The following is a 15,686-nucleotide window of genomic DNA, read 5'->3' as shown; positions in this document are numbered from 1 at the left end:
TGCTTTAGCGGGCCTGTATTTTGTGCGTCCCAAGCTGTAAAGTTTCTTCTGAGCATTTAGAGCACGACTGGAACGTATTTAAGGAACGTGGCCTCCCCATTTTTTATTGCTACGTGACTTTCTGAGGTATTCGAAATAAATAAAAAATGTAATCGGATCTCGATTGAGCGTATCCGAATCTGCCATCGTGCATGTAGTGGGAAGGGAACTTATCGCAGAGCATCATAATCGAAGCAGCCCCACTTCCGGTATTAGTGGCAGTCAATTGTGGTCCTGCAGATCAGCCAATCACGACAACATATAGTGAAATGGTGAATTCGATGCGCTAGCAAACAGGAACTTTCCACTAGCGATCGAGTTGTATCCTCGTGCCTGGACCGAATTCGATGCTTTTCAGATATTATTAATGATCCTAGTGGATTCTGACTTTAAAAAGCTGCCCTTCAGCCACGCGATTATATTCTATGTCCATTTCAATCAAGAGCACTGGAAAATCGACACGCTATAAAGCCAGGTTTTAAGAATTTGGAAAACGTGTTCAGAATGGCGAGCCGATCGGCCGTTGTGCGGATCACCGATGGTCAAGACGGCATGCTCATCGTTCGCAACATCTCAGTGACTCCTTTTAGACAAGGCGTCCTCTTCGCCGTCTGCCGACGGGGAAATCTGCGCTTCCACCTCGCTCGCTTGCAAAAGGTGCTTTACCGTTGTTCTGAAACCGCCCCAACGGCTATGCTCAATCATCGATATGCATCATATTAAGGGGCACTGAGCCAGTTGATGGCAATGTGAAGAAGGATTCAACCATTTTATGCGGTTGAAAGAGTATCCGCAATTTAGAGCTATTAGGCTAACCCTTTAAATTGCGGATACTCTTTCAACCAGCTCTAAATTGCGGATACTCAATTTAGTGGATTCTGCAATTTGAGTATCCGCAATTTAGAGCTGGTTGAAAGAGTATCCGCAATTTAAAGGGTTAGCCTAATAGCTCTAAATTGCGGATACTCTTTCAACCGCATAAAATGGCTGAATCCTTCTTCACATTGCCATCAACTGGCTCAGTGCCCCTTAATATGATGCATATCGATGATTGAGCATAGCCGTTGGGGCGGTTTCAGAACAACGGTAAAGCACCTTTTGCAAGCGAGCGAGGTGGAAGCGCAGATTTCCCCGTCGGCAGACGGCGAAGAGGACGCCTTGTCTAAAAGGAGTCACTGAGATGTTGCGAACGATGAGCATGCCGTCTTAACCATCGGTGATCCGCACAACGGCCGATCGGCTCGCCATTCTGAACACGTTTTCCAAATTCTTAAAACCTGGCTTTATAGCGTGTCGATTTTCCAGTGCTCTTGATTGAAATGGACATAGAATATAATCGCGTGGCTGAAGGGCAGCTTTTTAAAGTCAGAATCCACTAGGATCATTAATAATATCTGAAAAGCATCGAATTCGGTCCAGGCACGAGGATACAACTCGATCGCTAGTGGAAAGTTCCTGTTTGCTAGCGCATCGAATTCACCATTTCACTATATGTTGTCGTGATTGGCTGATCTGCAGGACCACAATTGACTGCCACTAATACCGGAAGTGGGGCTGCTTCGATTATGATGCTCTGCGATAAGTTCCCTTCCCACTACATGCACGATGGCAGATTCGGATACGCTCAATCGAGATCCGATTACATTTTTTATTTATTTCGAATACCTCAGAAAGTCACGTAGCAATAAAAAATGGGGAGGCCACGTTCCTTAAATACGTTCCAGTCGTGCTCTAAATGCTCAGAAGAAACTTTACAGCTTGGGACGCACAAAATACAGGCCCGCTAAAGCATAACCATGGAAGATGAGTTGAATCATCAATTCGAAGCTCTTTCTCTCGTCACAGTCCTGGGTCCGGATGTGAAGGCGGCGCTACTTGACTACCGCGGTGATCTCGACCTCTGGAAAAGCTGCGGTTACCCGGTGCTGGACCTCGATCAGACTGTGACGGTCGACAAGCTTCTTTATATGGATCGATCAACAGCAGACTGGTGTATGTGGAGACGCTGCCTCGTTTGCAACAGTAGCAATTCAGCCGCAAAAGTAACCTCGCTGCCACCATACCTGGCAGGCGTGACAAGCACCGAGGCGTTTGAGAAACTCAACTCCATTGTTGATGGGGGTGCTGCACCCGGATCTCTTGAGCCTACTTGTTACAACTATTTTGTGGCGTTCCTGCCCGGCAATTGTTTCGAGAAGACCGGTGAGTTATCGGTCCGCACAGTTGACGGCGAGTGTATGCCCTTCGATGTCTTCACCAGGCAGCATCAGCCACAGGATCCGAGTGAAAAAGTTTTTAAATATGAAGAAATTGTATGTGCTGGGAAAAGCATATTTTGAATTAATAGTATTATTAAATGTTATTGTTGTATTTTGGCGTTTCCTAATACAGTGTTTTTCTGTATGCTGCATTTGTATCGAATAAATCTCTACTACATGTACGTTTTTATCCGCCTTTTATTGCTTTCTTTGGCACAAAACCAATAACAAAAAATCGTAAAAATAATGATGGTAAAAAATGTCAGACACGAAGAAAAGTGTGATTTTTTCGGTATACTTGCCGGACCGCCAGCAAGAATGTGAAGTACAAATGAGTGTGGACTATGTGTTTCCGCGAGTGTATCAGAACTAATAAGACCATACAACAAGATAGCGGGAATATGTCGAACTTTAATGCATTAAATTAAAATAGAGGTACAAAGATGATAGTGGTTTGGTGCCCGCGCTGTTTCCTCTTGTAGTCCGGAAACGCTAGGCACTCTATACAACCTTATTGCCGATCGAGGTGAAACGGAAAGCATATATTAAGTGGATTCAAGCTATCGTTTTGGAGTACCCGCTCAAAAGCCAAGATTCTGGTCGAGGCGAGTGTTCCTATCTTTGCCGCCGCGCGAAAAAACTTGTCCAAGATAGAACGAAAAGCGCGATTGAACCCTTCGATGATAAAGATTCACTAGCATCAAGAGCGCGATTGTCAGTCTCTTGAACTCTTCAAGGGAATTCAGGTCATCAAGTGCAGCAGAATAGATCGCACCCCATGTTTTGAATTTAGTGAGGCCGAGGTCCCCCAGAAAGTCGAAATGGTTAAAAGGCCTCAGTAGATGGTTGCGGGAGAGGTCAACCATGATTGGGAGTGTCATATGGGGGATTTCCGTGTCGGTAACAAATCGATAAAGCGTGTTTGGCCCATCTGTCATCAAGTAGCTCCATTGATGCATCCAAACTGGAAGAATGTTTCCCCCGGTTCCCATCCCACTGGGGATAACTCCCGAAAAGCTAGCAGAGATTTCATCAGGCTCCCCGGAGAGCGCGCGCCTAGCTTCGGCCAAGAAAAGAGCTTCAGCTTTTCTCCATCTGCCTATAACCCGCAAGACATCAGGAGGGGGCAGTTCTCTCGAAGGTAAGTCGTGGGCACCGTCCAGGCGGGCGGTAGCGCCTATTACCTTATGCTCAACAGTTGCAAGAGCGTGGTCATAAACAAGTTTTCCGATCGTCAGAAGTTCCGACATGTCTTCCTCGAGAACCTCGGCGAATTTGTTGACGGGAGCGCTCTCGTTTGTATCGCCGTATGTGAAGACGATTGACTGCCCTGGGGCGTACAAATAGACCGCCCCTGGGTGGCGATCAACCATATAGCTCTCCTGTATGTGTGATCATGGTAGGCAATAAGAAGCCCGCGCCAGAAACGTTTGGATGAAGCGCGAAGCTGGTCAACGGCAGATGAGAGCAAACAAGTTCCACGACCTGGGGATTTCTTTCCCTCATCAACCTCGCACGTATGGTGCGTCCAGCGACCTCGATTTCGATGTTGGTAGAGCGAGACATTTGAAGAACGTAGAGTTGCGGATTGTTCTTTAAGGTCGAGTTCACTTGAAGACTGGGGGCTTTGGAGGTTGAGAATATAAGGGCTGCTTGGGCAAGAGGTCCCGCATGCCAGTTTTGACGAAATTCAAAAAGCGAATTTTAAGAGGGGCCCGCAATGCTCTAAATTATTCAGCCGACAACGTACCAATATGCCAATTTACCTAACGAGCCGCCTGCCTTCAGACCTACTGTTTGTTGTGCTGGAAGGCCAGTTGGTACAAGGTCCATCTTATTAACGAAAAGGGTTGAAATAAGTGACCAATATGCCTTTTTATTTTAGTCCAAAATAAATGTCCATTTATATAATCAAGAAAAAATTCAATTTGTTTTTCCAAAATTACCCTTATGTACGTATCCCTAAAAGTCTTTTACTCCTCACATTAAATTACTAAAATTAAATAGCAACAACTGAAAAGTCATTCAAAAACTCGAGAACAACTACTCCAGTTTGTTTTTTCAATGACGTTCTTAAAATTTTAGCAAAAGTTTCAAATTTTATTTTGAATAATGTAGTGATTTAAGAAGAGAAGTGCTACTATAACTATGATGCAACATTTAATTAAGGGTAGTTTAGTCACACTAACTAATTTTGCCTAGAATTTAGTATTTCCTTAATGGATGTGCCGAAGGCAAATTGGTCACTTATTGTGGACCGGAGGAAGTAGAATGTCTAACCATTTTTTTTTTGTCAAGGAATGCAATGATCCGAATAACCTATACAAAATTTGTAAATATGTCATTTTAAACTAATAATCATACATGAGATATCGTAAACAAAAATCATAACTGACATCCTTTTAATTTGCAATTGTCTATAAAAAAGCCACATTATTAATTTGCTTATACTTTATTTAAACATATAAAATATTTCCAGGATTACCTACATATCAATAGTATTTTTTTTTGTAATGTAAAATTATAATATAAACATAATACATCAAATACATTAATATGGACATAGTCACCAAAAGTATATTGTAACTCTATATTTTCAAGGAGTGGCATATCAGATAAAAGGAGCTATATTGAAAACGGGAACGCAAAAGTAGCTGAAAAAAAGTAACATAAAAAAGTAATTTTTTTCTCCTACTGGAAAAAGAAAGGAGAGGAGCATTCAAAGATTGTGATTTAAAGTATACAAATATGACGTCTTCATGTTCATGCTGTATATTATTTGGAATCCCACGTCTCAAATTTAATTATATGATTAATTAATAATTATTTATGGCAAGGAAATAACATAGTATGCATATCTCTTGCATTTAGATAGCTAGTACATGGGAGAATTTTTTTTCATGCTAAAATAAAAAGGGGGGGGGAGGGGGGAGGGAGGACTCCTAAATCTTAAAAAAAGTTGTAAGTGGGCAGGTAATCCGTTAAAATTTAATACGTAACAAAAAGGAATGCGTTAAACTATGAGGAAAGAGAGGACTTCAAAACCCAAAAGGAATGGAAAGAAATCCTAAATATTAGGAAAGTAATTAATTATCTATTTCTAAATATATAAAAAATAATTAAATATTTATTCTTAGATATTAGGAAATATTAAATGACTATTTTGTCTAATGTGAAATTATTTTAAAGGGTAAAACATGCGAACGACATTTTGCTAAAGGCTTTCGTGCTTTTAATATAGTACAGACTAAGTAGCAGAGCTTGGGTAAATATGAGAGCCAGAAGCATTACAGCAGTTCCCCACTGCATACGTAAGGTAGTGTCAGATTTGACAGCGGATAAATTGCTTCAACTTGAAGCTGACACAGAATTAACTCGATTAAACTTGAAGTTGAAAGAGTAACATTGTTATTGTCCAAATTAGTTTTTGAAAAAGAAAAGGGCAAAAGCTAGAGATGTATAAGCACATACACAACCTGCGGAAAACTAATTTTCTGTCAATCAGAACTCTATAAAACTAGAAGTTGGAGATGCACATCAACAACAAATGGTTTACCTTATCACCAATGAGGACCCCAACAGCATATCCAGAGGTGCAAGTTGATAATGGCATCCATGATGTAGAAAGAGTCTGAAAAATGAGAAACAATCAGATTATTGGTAAAACAATTAGAACTGTAATACTACTTATATAGAGGAGAAAAGAAGCAGCTCTCCGTCGACATCCCTGCTTGCCGACAGAGGGCAATTTGGTATTTGCAGTGCTCCTATATTAGGTAAAATTACTGCTGTGTCCCTGCACTAGCTGATTTGTTCAGGGAAAGACTATTTACGTAATTTTGCTCTACTTTACCATAATACCGTAATTTTGCTCTGCTTCACCCTCTTGCTTTCTGCAAAATTCGCCCATCTTCTCCTCCTTTGTCGCTTAACCCTCGTGATTTTTACGGTGCTTTTTGCTTTCATAAACTAAATATCAATTTCTGGAATATAAAGTGATATTTTAACAGGAAATTGAGTTTTTTGCTGAGTTTTTCGCAGATTCACATTTGCTCCACTAAGATAATCACATGGTTGAAAGGTTAGTTATACTGTTCTATTTCTTCTCCTTCATATGGGTGACTCTAATTATTTTGTTTCAGGGTATTTGTTGGTTTGTTGTTCAGAGTTTTTGTTGTTTGTGAAACTCAAAGAAAAGCTTGAAAAGAAACTAGGGTTTGCGCCGATTATCTGACAATTTTCCATCTTTGTTTGTATTTGAATGTTTTGTCATTTTTTAAATTGGAGATATCAGAATGGATGAGCCTCTAATTTTCTCGTATTTGAGCCACATTCTAATCTGCTTCTGATTTATTTCAATTTGTTTCTCTGCATTTACATGGATAGAAGGGAAGGTGTTTTCTTCAGCTCACTTCATCTTAATAATGTCTAAGGGGTCGTTTTGGTTGAAGTATTGGAATAATTAATCGTAACAGAATGATGCAATGTTTTGTTTGTGTTATTAAATAATAAACATATCAAGTTTTGTGGGAATCTATGTATTATTTTATGCGGAATTGAATGTAAAATAATAAACTACATTTGGTGACTAATTGGATACTTTTTTCTGGCAGAATCTTGTTCACATTGTGGACTTTTGAGCCATAATTGCTTAAAGAAGTGAGATGGAGGAGAAACGAGCGACGCGTAAGCTATATCAGACACCACTGATGGTACAACAATTATTAAAAAGGCGATACCGTATCAACAAAGGATTCGACCTTGGTAGATGCACTGCCGCTTTTTTAACAATGGTTATATGCTATAAAAAATAAAACTCTAGAAGCATCTGTTCATCTTTATTATCTTGAAAACAGAAAAAGAAAAAGACGATCAACTCTCTTTCTTTTCATCTCTTCATCTTCTTATCCAGGCATGCTTTCCTTTCAATTTTTGCTCAATTCTCTTCTTGTTGTCTTAGGTATTTTTTGGTCTACTTCCACGGGCAGGAAAGCAGTCAAAGCCTGCCAAGGTGTCAGGTAGTATGTATTTTGTTTTATATATATGTTGGTCTATTCACATGCTTTCGGGTTTTTTACTGTGCTTGTGCACATGTTTTATTTGTATTATTTAACCTCTGGTTGTCTTGATATCGATTTTGCTGAGAAATCTTTTAGACAGCACAAATAATATGTACCAGATTATAAATAACTCGACCACAATTGGAAAAGGGGACTGAGTTTTCTGTCAAAGGAAAAAGTTAATGAAAAAGTAGATGAAGTTTAAATTATAATGCACAGTACACCAATGCTCTTTTCAACTGAAATAAAGGAATGAATTCCCTTTAGTGATTGTTGTAGAGGTTGGGGATGCTTGCTCTCGGTCAGATTCTATAGGTAAGCAGAAATAGAGCTATATAGTACTTAAGCCCATCCTGGGGCAGCTGCAACTATCAGGAAATTTTGGGGCTCGTATAGAGAGAGACATTTATAAATCTCACTAATTATTAGAAAAGAAACATGTCTAATTTTTTTTTATTATGTGGTCCTGAATGACCAAGTTTTGCTGCCTACATTTCTCTGTCGGCCACTCTCCTCTTTATGCTTATCAATTTAACTAAAGTTTTACTAAATGTGACCATATCTTCAATATTATCTTCTAGCTAAAAAAACTTGAAATGGCACACACATTTGTTTTTTTTTTTGCTTTATTTTTTAATGTTATTTCATAATTTCAATGTAATCATCCTTCTTTTTTCCAATTTCCATGCTTTTTCCTTCTCACATCATTCTTCTTTTTCTTTGAATAAGAATCAGAAATAGTTAGATCGTCAAAGATTAAGGATCATTCTAGGATTTTGATGTTGTCTTGACTCCGGAAAAAATGATTCAATGCGAGATGTGCCAAGATGAGGAATTGGATTCCAATTTGGAGACTTCATGAAATGGGGATCCGAGTAGATTAGCTAAGGCAAATGTGAGTTCAACAATTTCTCATTGAGATCTTTGTATCAATCATGCCACGAAAGTTTGTTGTATTCCTGAAGCCAAAATAGTATTAGCCAAAATAGAATTAACCTCTGAGGCCTACATCCATATATATTATATTAACTGATAATTTTGTCCTCAAAACAACTAGAACCACTCATTATTCATTAGATTATAGTTTATAATGTTGAAAGTTCATTTTAACTTAACTGATCAAACCATTCTATGTAAATACAGGTGTGTCAACTAACAATAAGCATTCTTTCATGAGAGTTCTCTGTTTAGGTCAGTCAGTACCAACTTTCAGTCAACTCTACGTCATTTAGTTGTTGTCTAATAGCTCATCTGAATAACGTGATGGCACTTGGTGTTTACTTGCATTGTCATCTTTGTTTTATTGAAAAGCTTGAATCTTTTAATTACGCCTACGTTTGAAATTATAATTTTATTGCAACACCATTATTTAGATGGGATTCTTAATCATATCTTTACCTCATGAGGAAATCATCAGGGTAAGAAAACACCTGAGTAAATTTAGGCTTTTACAGTGAAATCAGAATTTCAAATAGGTTATATTTTAACAGCGATCTTTAAAAAACTTTAGCAATCTTTTTTGTCAGACTACATAGTCTCATATATTTCTTTATGTTATCAGTAGTAAAGCTTCAACAGCACTGCTCAGTGTTATCTAAGCCATCTTCTATTACCATGTAGCATCAATATTCCGGTCTATTCTTACATTCTTCTTTGATTTGTTCTCCCTTAGCTGATACATTAAGACATCGTACAACTTTTAACTTTTGGTGCATGTATTCTCTTATAGTTTTGTTGTTCAAGGAAAATTATCTTGGTGATGCAGTTTCCCTGGCATCCAATTTCCCGCCACCTCTTTTGTTTTCCTCTCCGTTTTTATGGAGATCTCTTGTTGTTATTAGGCACTTGAACGTCTTTAACATGTACAATCAAATAGTACGTCTATCAATTAGATCATACACAAGGGACTACAAAGAAAAGAACACGCCAAGGAGTATGAGTGTATGTTTATTGTGCTAATGGTGTCAACATTATGGTTTCAGCTAACGACAGGCAATTAATTTTTTTTTCCCATTTATAACTTCTGATAAATGCTTGGAATTTTTAGTTTCTAATATACTTTAGAAGTTTGAGTGTAACTCTTTGTAAGGTATCAGGCTGTGCTTAGAAGGTGTTTTGTTGTGGCTTGGGATGGGCATACATAACATAGAGGTAAATCGGTTGAGGCGCAGGATGGCTAGAGCAGCTATATGGAAGATAGGCAGAGCATTTGTACAGGCAGCACGTGCAGCTGTGGTATATCACATATGGAAGGCCAAATGAAGCTCTATGGTTGCAAAAAGTGCCAAGACCACAGAAGACATTGGAACAGATCAAGTACGAGTGTAAATATGGATGCGTTGATGTTATAAAGAGAGGAAAACATAGCAATGGGACAAGCTGGATAGAAGTCTTGTACAAATAGGCAAAGTGTAGTAGTATAGATTCAAAATGTATAGATGAATGAAGGGGAGGGGACATACAGATTTATAGGATGGGATTGACTGGCTGGGTTCTGTTAATGGAGTTTTGATGACTGTTTGATGGCTGTAAATGTATTTGTTTGGTGGTGATTAATAAAACTTTTTATTTCCACAAAAAAAAAGTCTATGCTCTCTGTATATGCTTTTTAATGTTAGTTGATAACAATGTATTCTCTCATGTATCAGTTGTGCTTATAAAAAGTGAGACCTCTCTCATGAATTAGTGATAATTTTATTTTCCCAGAAAAGAAAGTTAAAACAGGCGTGGCACTCATTTGGATAAGAATTATTCATCAATTCTCAAATGCTGGCAGCCTGAGTATGGATTTATTGGCTGCCCACTATCTTTGGAAAAATCAGGAATTACAACTTCCTGCTCCTACAATCCCACTAATTACAGTACTTGTGTTTTATGAAAGATTTGCACACAGTAATAAACCAGACACATAATCTGATCCACAACCATTACATTAAATGAGATTAAAGAAGATCATAACAGCGTGTACATAAACACCACTGGCAAATTTTAGTAAAAAAACGTCTCAGTATATATAATTTTCCCTTATGCTTGGGTTTTGACATTCATATAGTATTTTGCCAAAATAAAATACAGTATAATACAAAATGTAGGGCCCGTGCTTGCAGGGGCCTATCCCATCTAGTTCCTGCTAAGGGAACAAATATCAAGTGCAGAGTTTCCAGAATCTAAATGTCAACCTCCTTATCCTACACCTAACAGCAGAGATACAACCATGAAGCTGGAAGATATATAATACATGTCCATGAATAGCAAGGAGAATGTCCAAAACAAATGGTATTAAACGGAATATAAGGTGGAGCAATGGATAGACACATAATAAGGAAGATCAGATATTAGAGGAAGTCAAGCAGTTTCATCAACATGGAAAGCAAAAAATATATAGAGACCAACATTGAAGTTTAACAGATGCAACAACAACAGCAACAACATATCCATTACAATCCCACAAGTAGGGTCTGGGGAGGGTAGTGTGTACGAAGACCTTACCCCTACCTTGTGCAGGTAGAGACGTTGTTTCCGATAGACCCTCGGCTCAAGGTTAACATATGCATGGAAGCAAATAACGCAGGAAATTAGCTCAAAGATTTACTCTTTTAATTTAGAGGATAAATCGAACGAACCTGCTTTTCCATCTTTACTGCATGAACAGAGTCTCGGTCAAAGTTTTTAGAATCTAAATCTACTGCCAAATCAACCTCCATTTGTGCAGTTGAAGGTCTCAATCTCACCTGCAAATATATAAAATCTGATTCAGACGTCCAAACTGGTCATTTAAAACCAGCATTTTCTATCTAATGATTGATACTACTGATTTATTTTGCGTAAGAAACACCAAAAGCAATTTCTGTAACTCACCTCTTGACATCTTTCCTCCAACTCATAGGGACGCCATACGGGCCTCAACGGATATTGGAACACATACAGCTGACGAAAAAAGAGAAATTAATACTTAGCAAATAGAAAATTTAGCAAATTCAACAAATAAATCAGCTAATTAAATAAAAGATAAATATACCTGAGAGTTAGGATCCGAGGAAGGGGTAAAAAACACATCAATTTCACGAACAACTTCATCGTCAACGCTATCAGTATCCATGGCGACTTGTTCTTCTTCTGACACGTCGTCTCCCGTAGTGTTTTCATCCAATGGAACGTCATCTTTACCCACTGCGGCTCCGTTTTCGGCTGGATGATCTTTTACTGAGGGTTTTGAAAATAATTCTTCCTTTTTAGTCGGAATAGGAGGATCAGAAGATGATAACGGTGTTTCAGGTTTGGGTTTGGTTACTGGTTGGGGTTGGGGCTTCAATTTAGAGCTTTTGGGAGCAAAACGGGATGGCCTAGTTGAAGCTTTACTTGGGCCGTCGAAGTCCAAGTCCATCTCCGCCATCTTCTCTGCCGGAAATGTTAACGCAAGTACGGCAAGTAATCAAAGGCGAGGGAAGGGTTTTAGGGTTTATTAATTGGAGCTGCGGGACCTCTTTTTATTGTTCGATCAGAATCTTCTTTTCCTGGTTTTTTGCCATTGTACCTTTTGTAAAATATTTTTGGATTGTCAAATATTTATTTTATGAATTTAAATTATATATACCAAAAAGTTTACATTATCAAACCACTTAAACAATAATTACACTTGACTATTCATAAATCAGTGAATTTAGTAAATAAAAATATAAGGCAAAGTGCATACTATAACCGGTTAAGAATAACATATATTGATTTGATAGTATAAAAGTTCTTATAATTATTAATAAATTAGTGGATTAGTAAAATAAAATATAGGGCAATTACATAGATAACATATTAACATACACTATTAATAGGGCATATCCAATATTTCAAAAGCATGGGTGCAACATAGCGTCACAGACCCGAGTTTTGGAGAGGGTGTCTGAGAGATGTATTTTTGACGTAGCAATTTTAAACGTATCTGAGAGATGTATTTTTGACGTAGCAATTTTAAACGTCAAAATAAAGAGTAAAAAAAGAAGGAAAATAAAAAATATGTAACAAATAAAAAAGGAGAAAAAAGAAACAAAAAGTGTTTTTAATTAGAAAAAGCGGCAAAGCATGGGGATTTAACCATATTTATTAGTTAAAATATAATTTAAAAGAAAAAAGAATACGGAGATTGAACCACTGTTTAGAGAATGTTCAACTCCTTACCAATGTACTAAAGTATTCATTTGAACTTGGGTTCACCCATATTAATTTAAGTATTTGACCTGAAATTTACTAGTGATATATATGATTTAGGGGGAGGAGGATGAGTTCACGTGAACCCGCCCCTGACACTAGTAATGTAAAAGTTCTTACAATAATTAGCGTATATCTATGTTAAATATTTATTTTATTAATTTATTTATTGTTGCATTAATATAAGATGTTTTTAATTTATTATATATAGTTATTGTTTTATATCTCGAGGGATCAGGCCTTTGATATTTTATAAGAAAATACAACAATTGTCTTCAGGGTATGTACAAATCCGTTTGCTTAACATCTTCATATGTCGTTACTCTTTTGTAGCACTATATTATCCATGTTTTCAATCATTCGATATAACCTATACATTATTTGCTATAGTACAAGTGATGGTACAACAAATGCTAATTGTGATATATATTGCCTTTGTTTCAAAATTGAGTGTTTTGTAATTTAGTACAATTGTTCTTGTGCAGTTTATGTTGTTATTGCTATTATTATTACTAGTCTTATAATATGCGCTCTGCGCGTGTACCTACCTGTCACGATCCAAAATTCATTAAAAGTCGTGATGGCGCCAGACACCGCTGTTAGGCAAGCCAACAATAAATACTCAATTTGATTCTCGTTTTAATATTTTAAAAATCATATTTTTCCTTCCACAAAATAGTAGGAGATGGAATTTACAGAGTAAAAGATAATATTTTACAACAATTTCCATACAGTGCAACCCATAACCGCTCCAAAACCCGGTGTCACAAGTTCATGAGCATCAACTAGGAATATAAAATAAAATACAGCGTCCGTCCGGAATACAAATTGGACAGGAAAAATATAAATACTCTGAGGGAGACTCTGTTGGTTGCGAGTCGTACTATGAAATGCAGCTCACATAAGTCCCTGCATGCATACACGCCTCTGCTCTCACAAGGCCACTAGTCATATATGTACCTGCACAAAAATGTGCAGCAAGTGTAGCATCAGTACGTAAGCAATGTGTACCCAATAAGTATCTAGCCTAACCCTAGAGAAAGTAGTGACGAGGGGTCGACATCGACACTTACTAGTGGTCCAACAACATAAGATACAATAAAGAGGTAGCAAGTATGATGCAGAGTAAATAAATGAAATAAACAAGTATAAAACACATGATACAAATTCGGTATCGTGTAATTATTATTATTAAGCACGATTTCTGCAGAGGTCGTACGGCCCGATCTAGAGTGTCGTGTACACTGCCGAGGGATGTGCGACACGATCCATAGATGCATCTATACTGCCGAGGCGTTCGACCCAATCCACAAGAAAGGATGACATTTTCTTATGAATCTCCGGAATGAGAAGTTATTACAATAGGGTTAATACATAAGGATGTACAATTTCTATTAACAATTAAATAATTTACACAAAAATTCAAGTATATGAAATTTCGATCTTTTAATTTCCTCTAACAATTTCCAATATAATTCTAGTACTTTAGTTAAATAAAGAATGCAATTATTACATAAGTCATGCTTTGAGTCCTAAACTACCTGGACATAGCATAATTAGTAGCTAGGCACGGACTCTCGTCACCTCATGCGTAGGTAGCCCCCACAATTAACAACAATTATTAATTTAAATCACATATGGGATAAATTTCCTCTTACAAGGTTAGACAAGAGACTTACCTTGTCTCAAAGCCCACTTTTCGATCACAGTGTCGCGTAAAAATCTCAGTTCGATGCCGAAATATCCGGAACTATCCAAAAGTTATATGAAATAATTAATACATGCTCAATAATTCGAAATTATACTATCAAATAAATTACCCGACCCAAAATGGTAAAAATCCTAAAATTCACCCCAGACCCACGTGCCCGAATTCCTAAAATTTTTGGAGGAAAACGTTACCCATAATCTCAAGAACTCAAAAATATAATTTCCATCTAATTCCATGTCTAATTTCGTAGTCAAAATCTAAAAATACCAATTTCTAGGTTTTTCTTCAAAATCCCAAATTTCTACAAATTTTCATGTCTAAATCCATGTATAAACGTTGTATTTAACTCACGACTAGTAGAAATCACTTACCTCATGATTGATAATGAAGATGGTGCTCCAAAATCGCTCCTAGGTCGGCTCCCATGGAGGAAAATGAGATGAAATGAGCCAAAAACGGATTTGGCTAACTTATATATTCTGCCGAGGCGACCTTCGCACCTGCGCTCATTGGACCGCTTCTGCGGTTCCGCAGGTGCGCAACAATTTCCGCTTCTGTGGAGGTCCCCCAACTGCCCAGCCCGCTTCTGCGCCAATTCCACCGCAGGTGCGCATGCGCTACTGCGCTAAATGACCCGCACCTATGGACTTCGCTTCAGTGCCACTGGTCCGCGCCTGCGGGTTTCGCTTCTATGACCCTCTGGCCGCTTTTGCGGCTCCGCACCTGCGGCCAAAACTTCGCAGGTGCGGTTACACAAGATGACAGCAGCTCCAGCATTCCTCCAAGTTCAAATTCAATCCGTTTACCATCCGGAATCCACTCGAGGCCCTCGGGACTTCAACCAAATATACCAACACGTCCCAAAACATGACAAGAACTTGCTCGGGGGGCTCAAATCACATCAAACAACATCGAAACTACGAATCACCCTCCAAATTCAAGCTTAATAAACTTTGAAATTTCAACTTCTACAATCGATACCGAAACCTATCAAATTACGTCCGATTGACCTCAAATTTTGCACACAAGTCATAATTGACATTATTGACCTACTCCAACTTTCGGAATCGGAATCCGACCCCGATATCAAAAATTTCTCTCCCGGTCAAACTTCTCAAAATCATCCAAATTTTCAACTTTCGCCAATTGATGCCGAAATGACCCACGGACCTCCAAATCAACGTTCGGACATGCTCATAAGATTAGAATCACCATACGAAACTATTCCGAGTCTCGGAATCCCAAACGGACATCGATAACATAAAAATCCATTCCAATCCAAACTTAGGAAATTATTAAGCCTTCAAAATACTAACTTTTCGTGATAAGTGCCGAAATACTCCCGGGCCACCCGATACTCGACCCGAATTTACGTCCAAGTCCGAAATCACCATACGAACCTATTGGAACCTTCAAATC

The 15,686-nt window shown here is 38.1% G+C and overlaps 1 protein-coding gene across 2 annotated transcripts in view; it reads right to left on the bottom strand.

The window, feature by feature from the left end:
* LOC104102258 (uncharacterized) overlaps positions 1–11,863 on the bottom strand; it is a 28,030-nt gene extending 16,167 nt beyond the window's left edge. The window contains exons 1-4 of one of the 2 annotated variants that reach the window (XM_033657680.2): positions 11,376–11,863; positions 11,216–11,284; positions 10,981–11,088; positions 5,854–5,928 (exon numbers count right to left, since the gene is read on the bottom strand). In XM_033657680.2, coding sequence (XP_033513571.1) covers positions 5,854–5,928; positions 10,981–11,088; positions 11,216–11,284; positions 11,376–11,750 — 627 coding nt within the window. In that variant the 5' untranslated portion in view covers positions 11,751–11,863. The remainder of the gene's footprint in view (positions 1–5,853; positions 5,929–10,980; positions 11,089–11,215; positions 11,285–11,375) is intronic. The other variant, XM_009609928.4, reaches the window with a different exon arrangement.
* Positions 11,864–15,686: the final 3,823 nt, after the last annotated feature.

This window comes from Nicotiana tomentosiformis, chromosome 2, assembly GCF_000390325.3.
Source record: "Nicotiana tomentosiformis chromosome 2, ASM39032v3, whole genome shotgun sequence".
Taxonomy (NCBI): domain Eukaryota; kingdom Viridiplantae; phylum Streptophyta; class Magnoliopsida; order Solanales; family Solanaceae; genus Nicotiana; species Nicotiana tomentosiformis.
The sequence above is the reverse complement of the archived record's forward strand: the minus strand, read 5'-3'. Positions and strand labels throughout refer to the sequence as shown.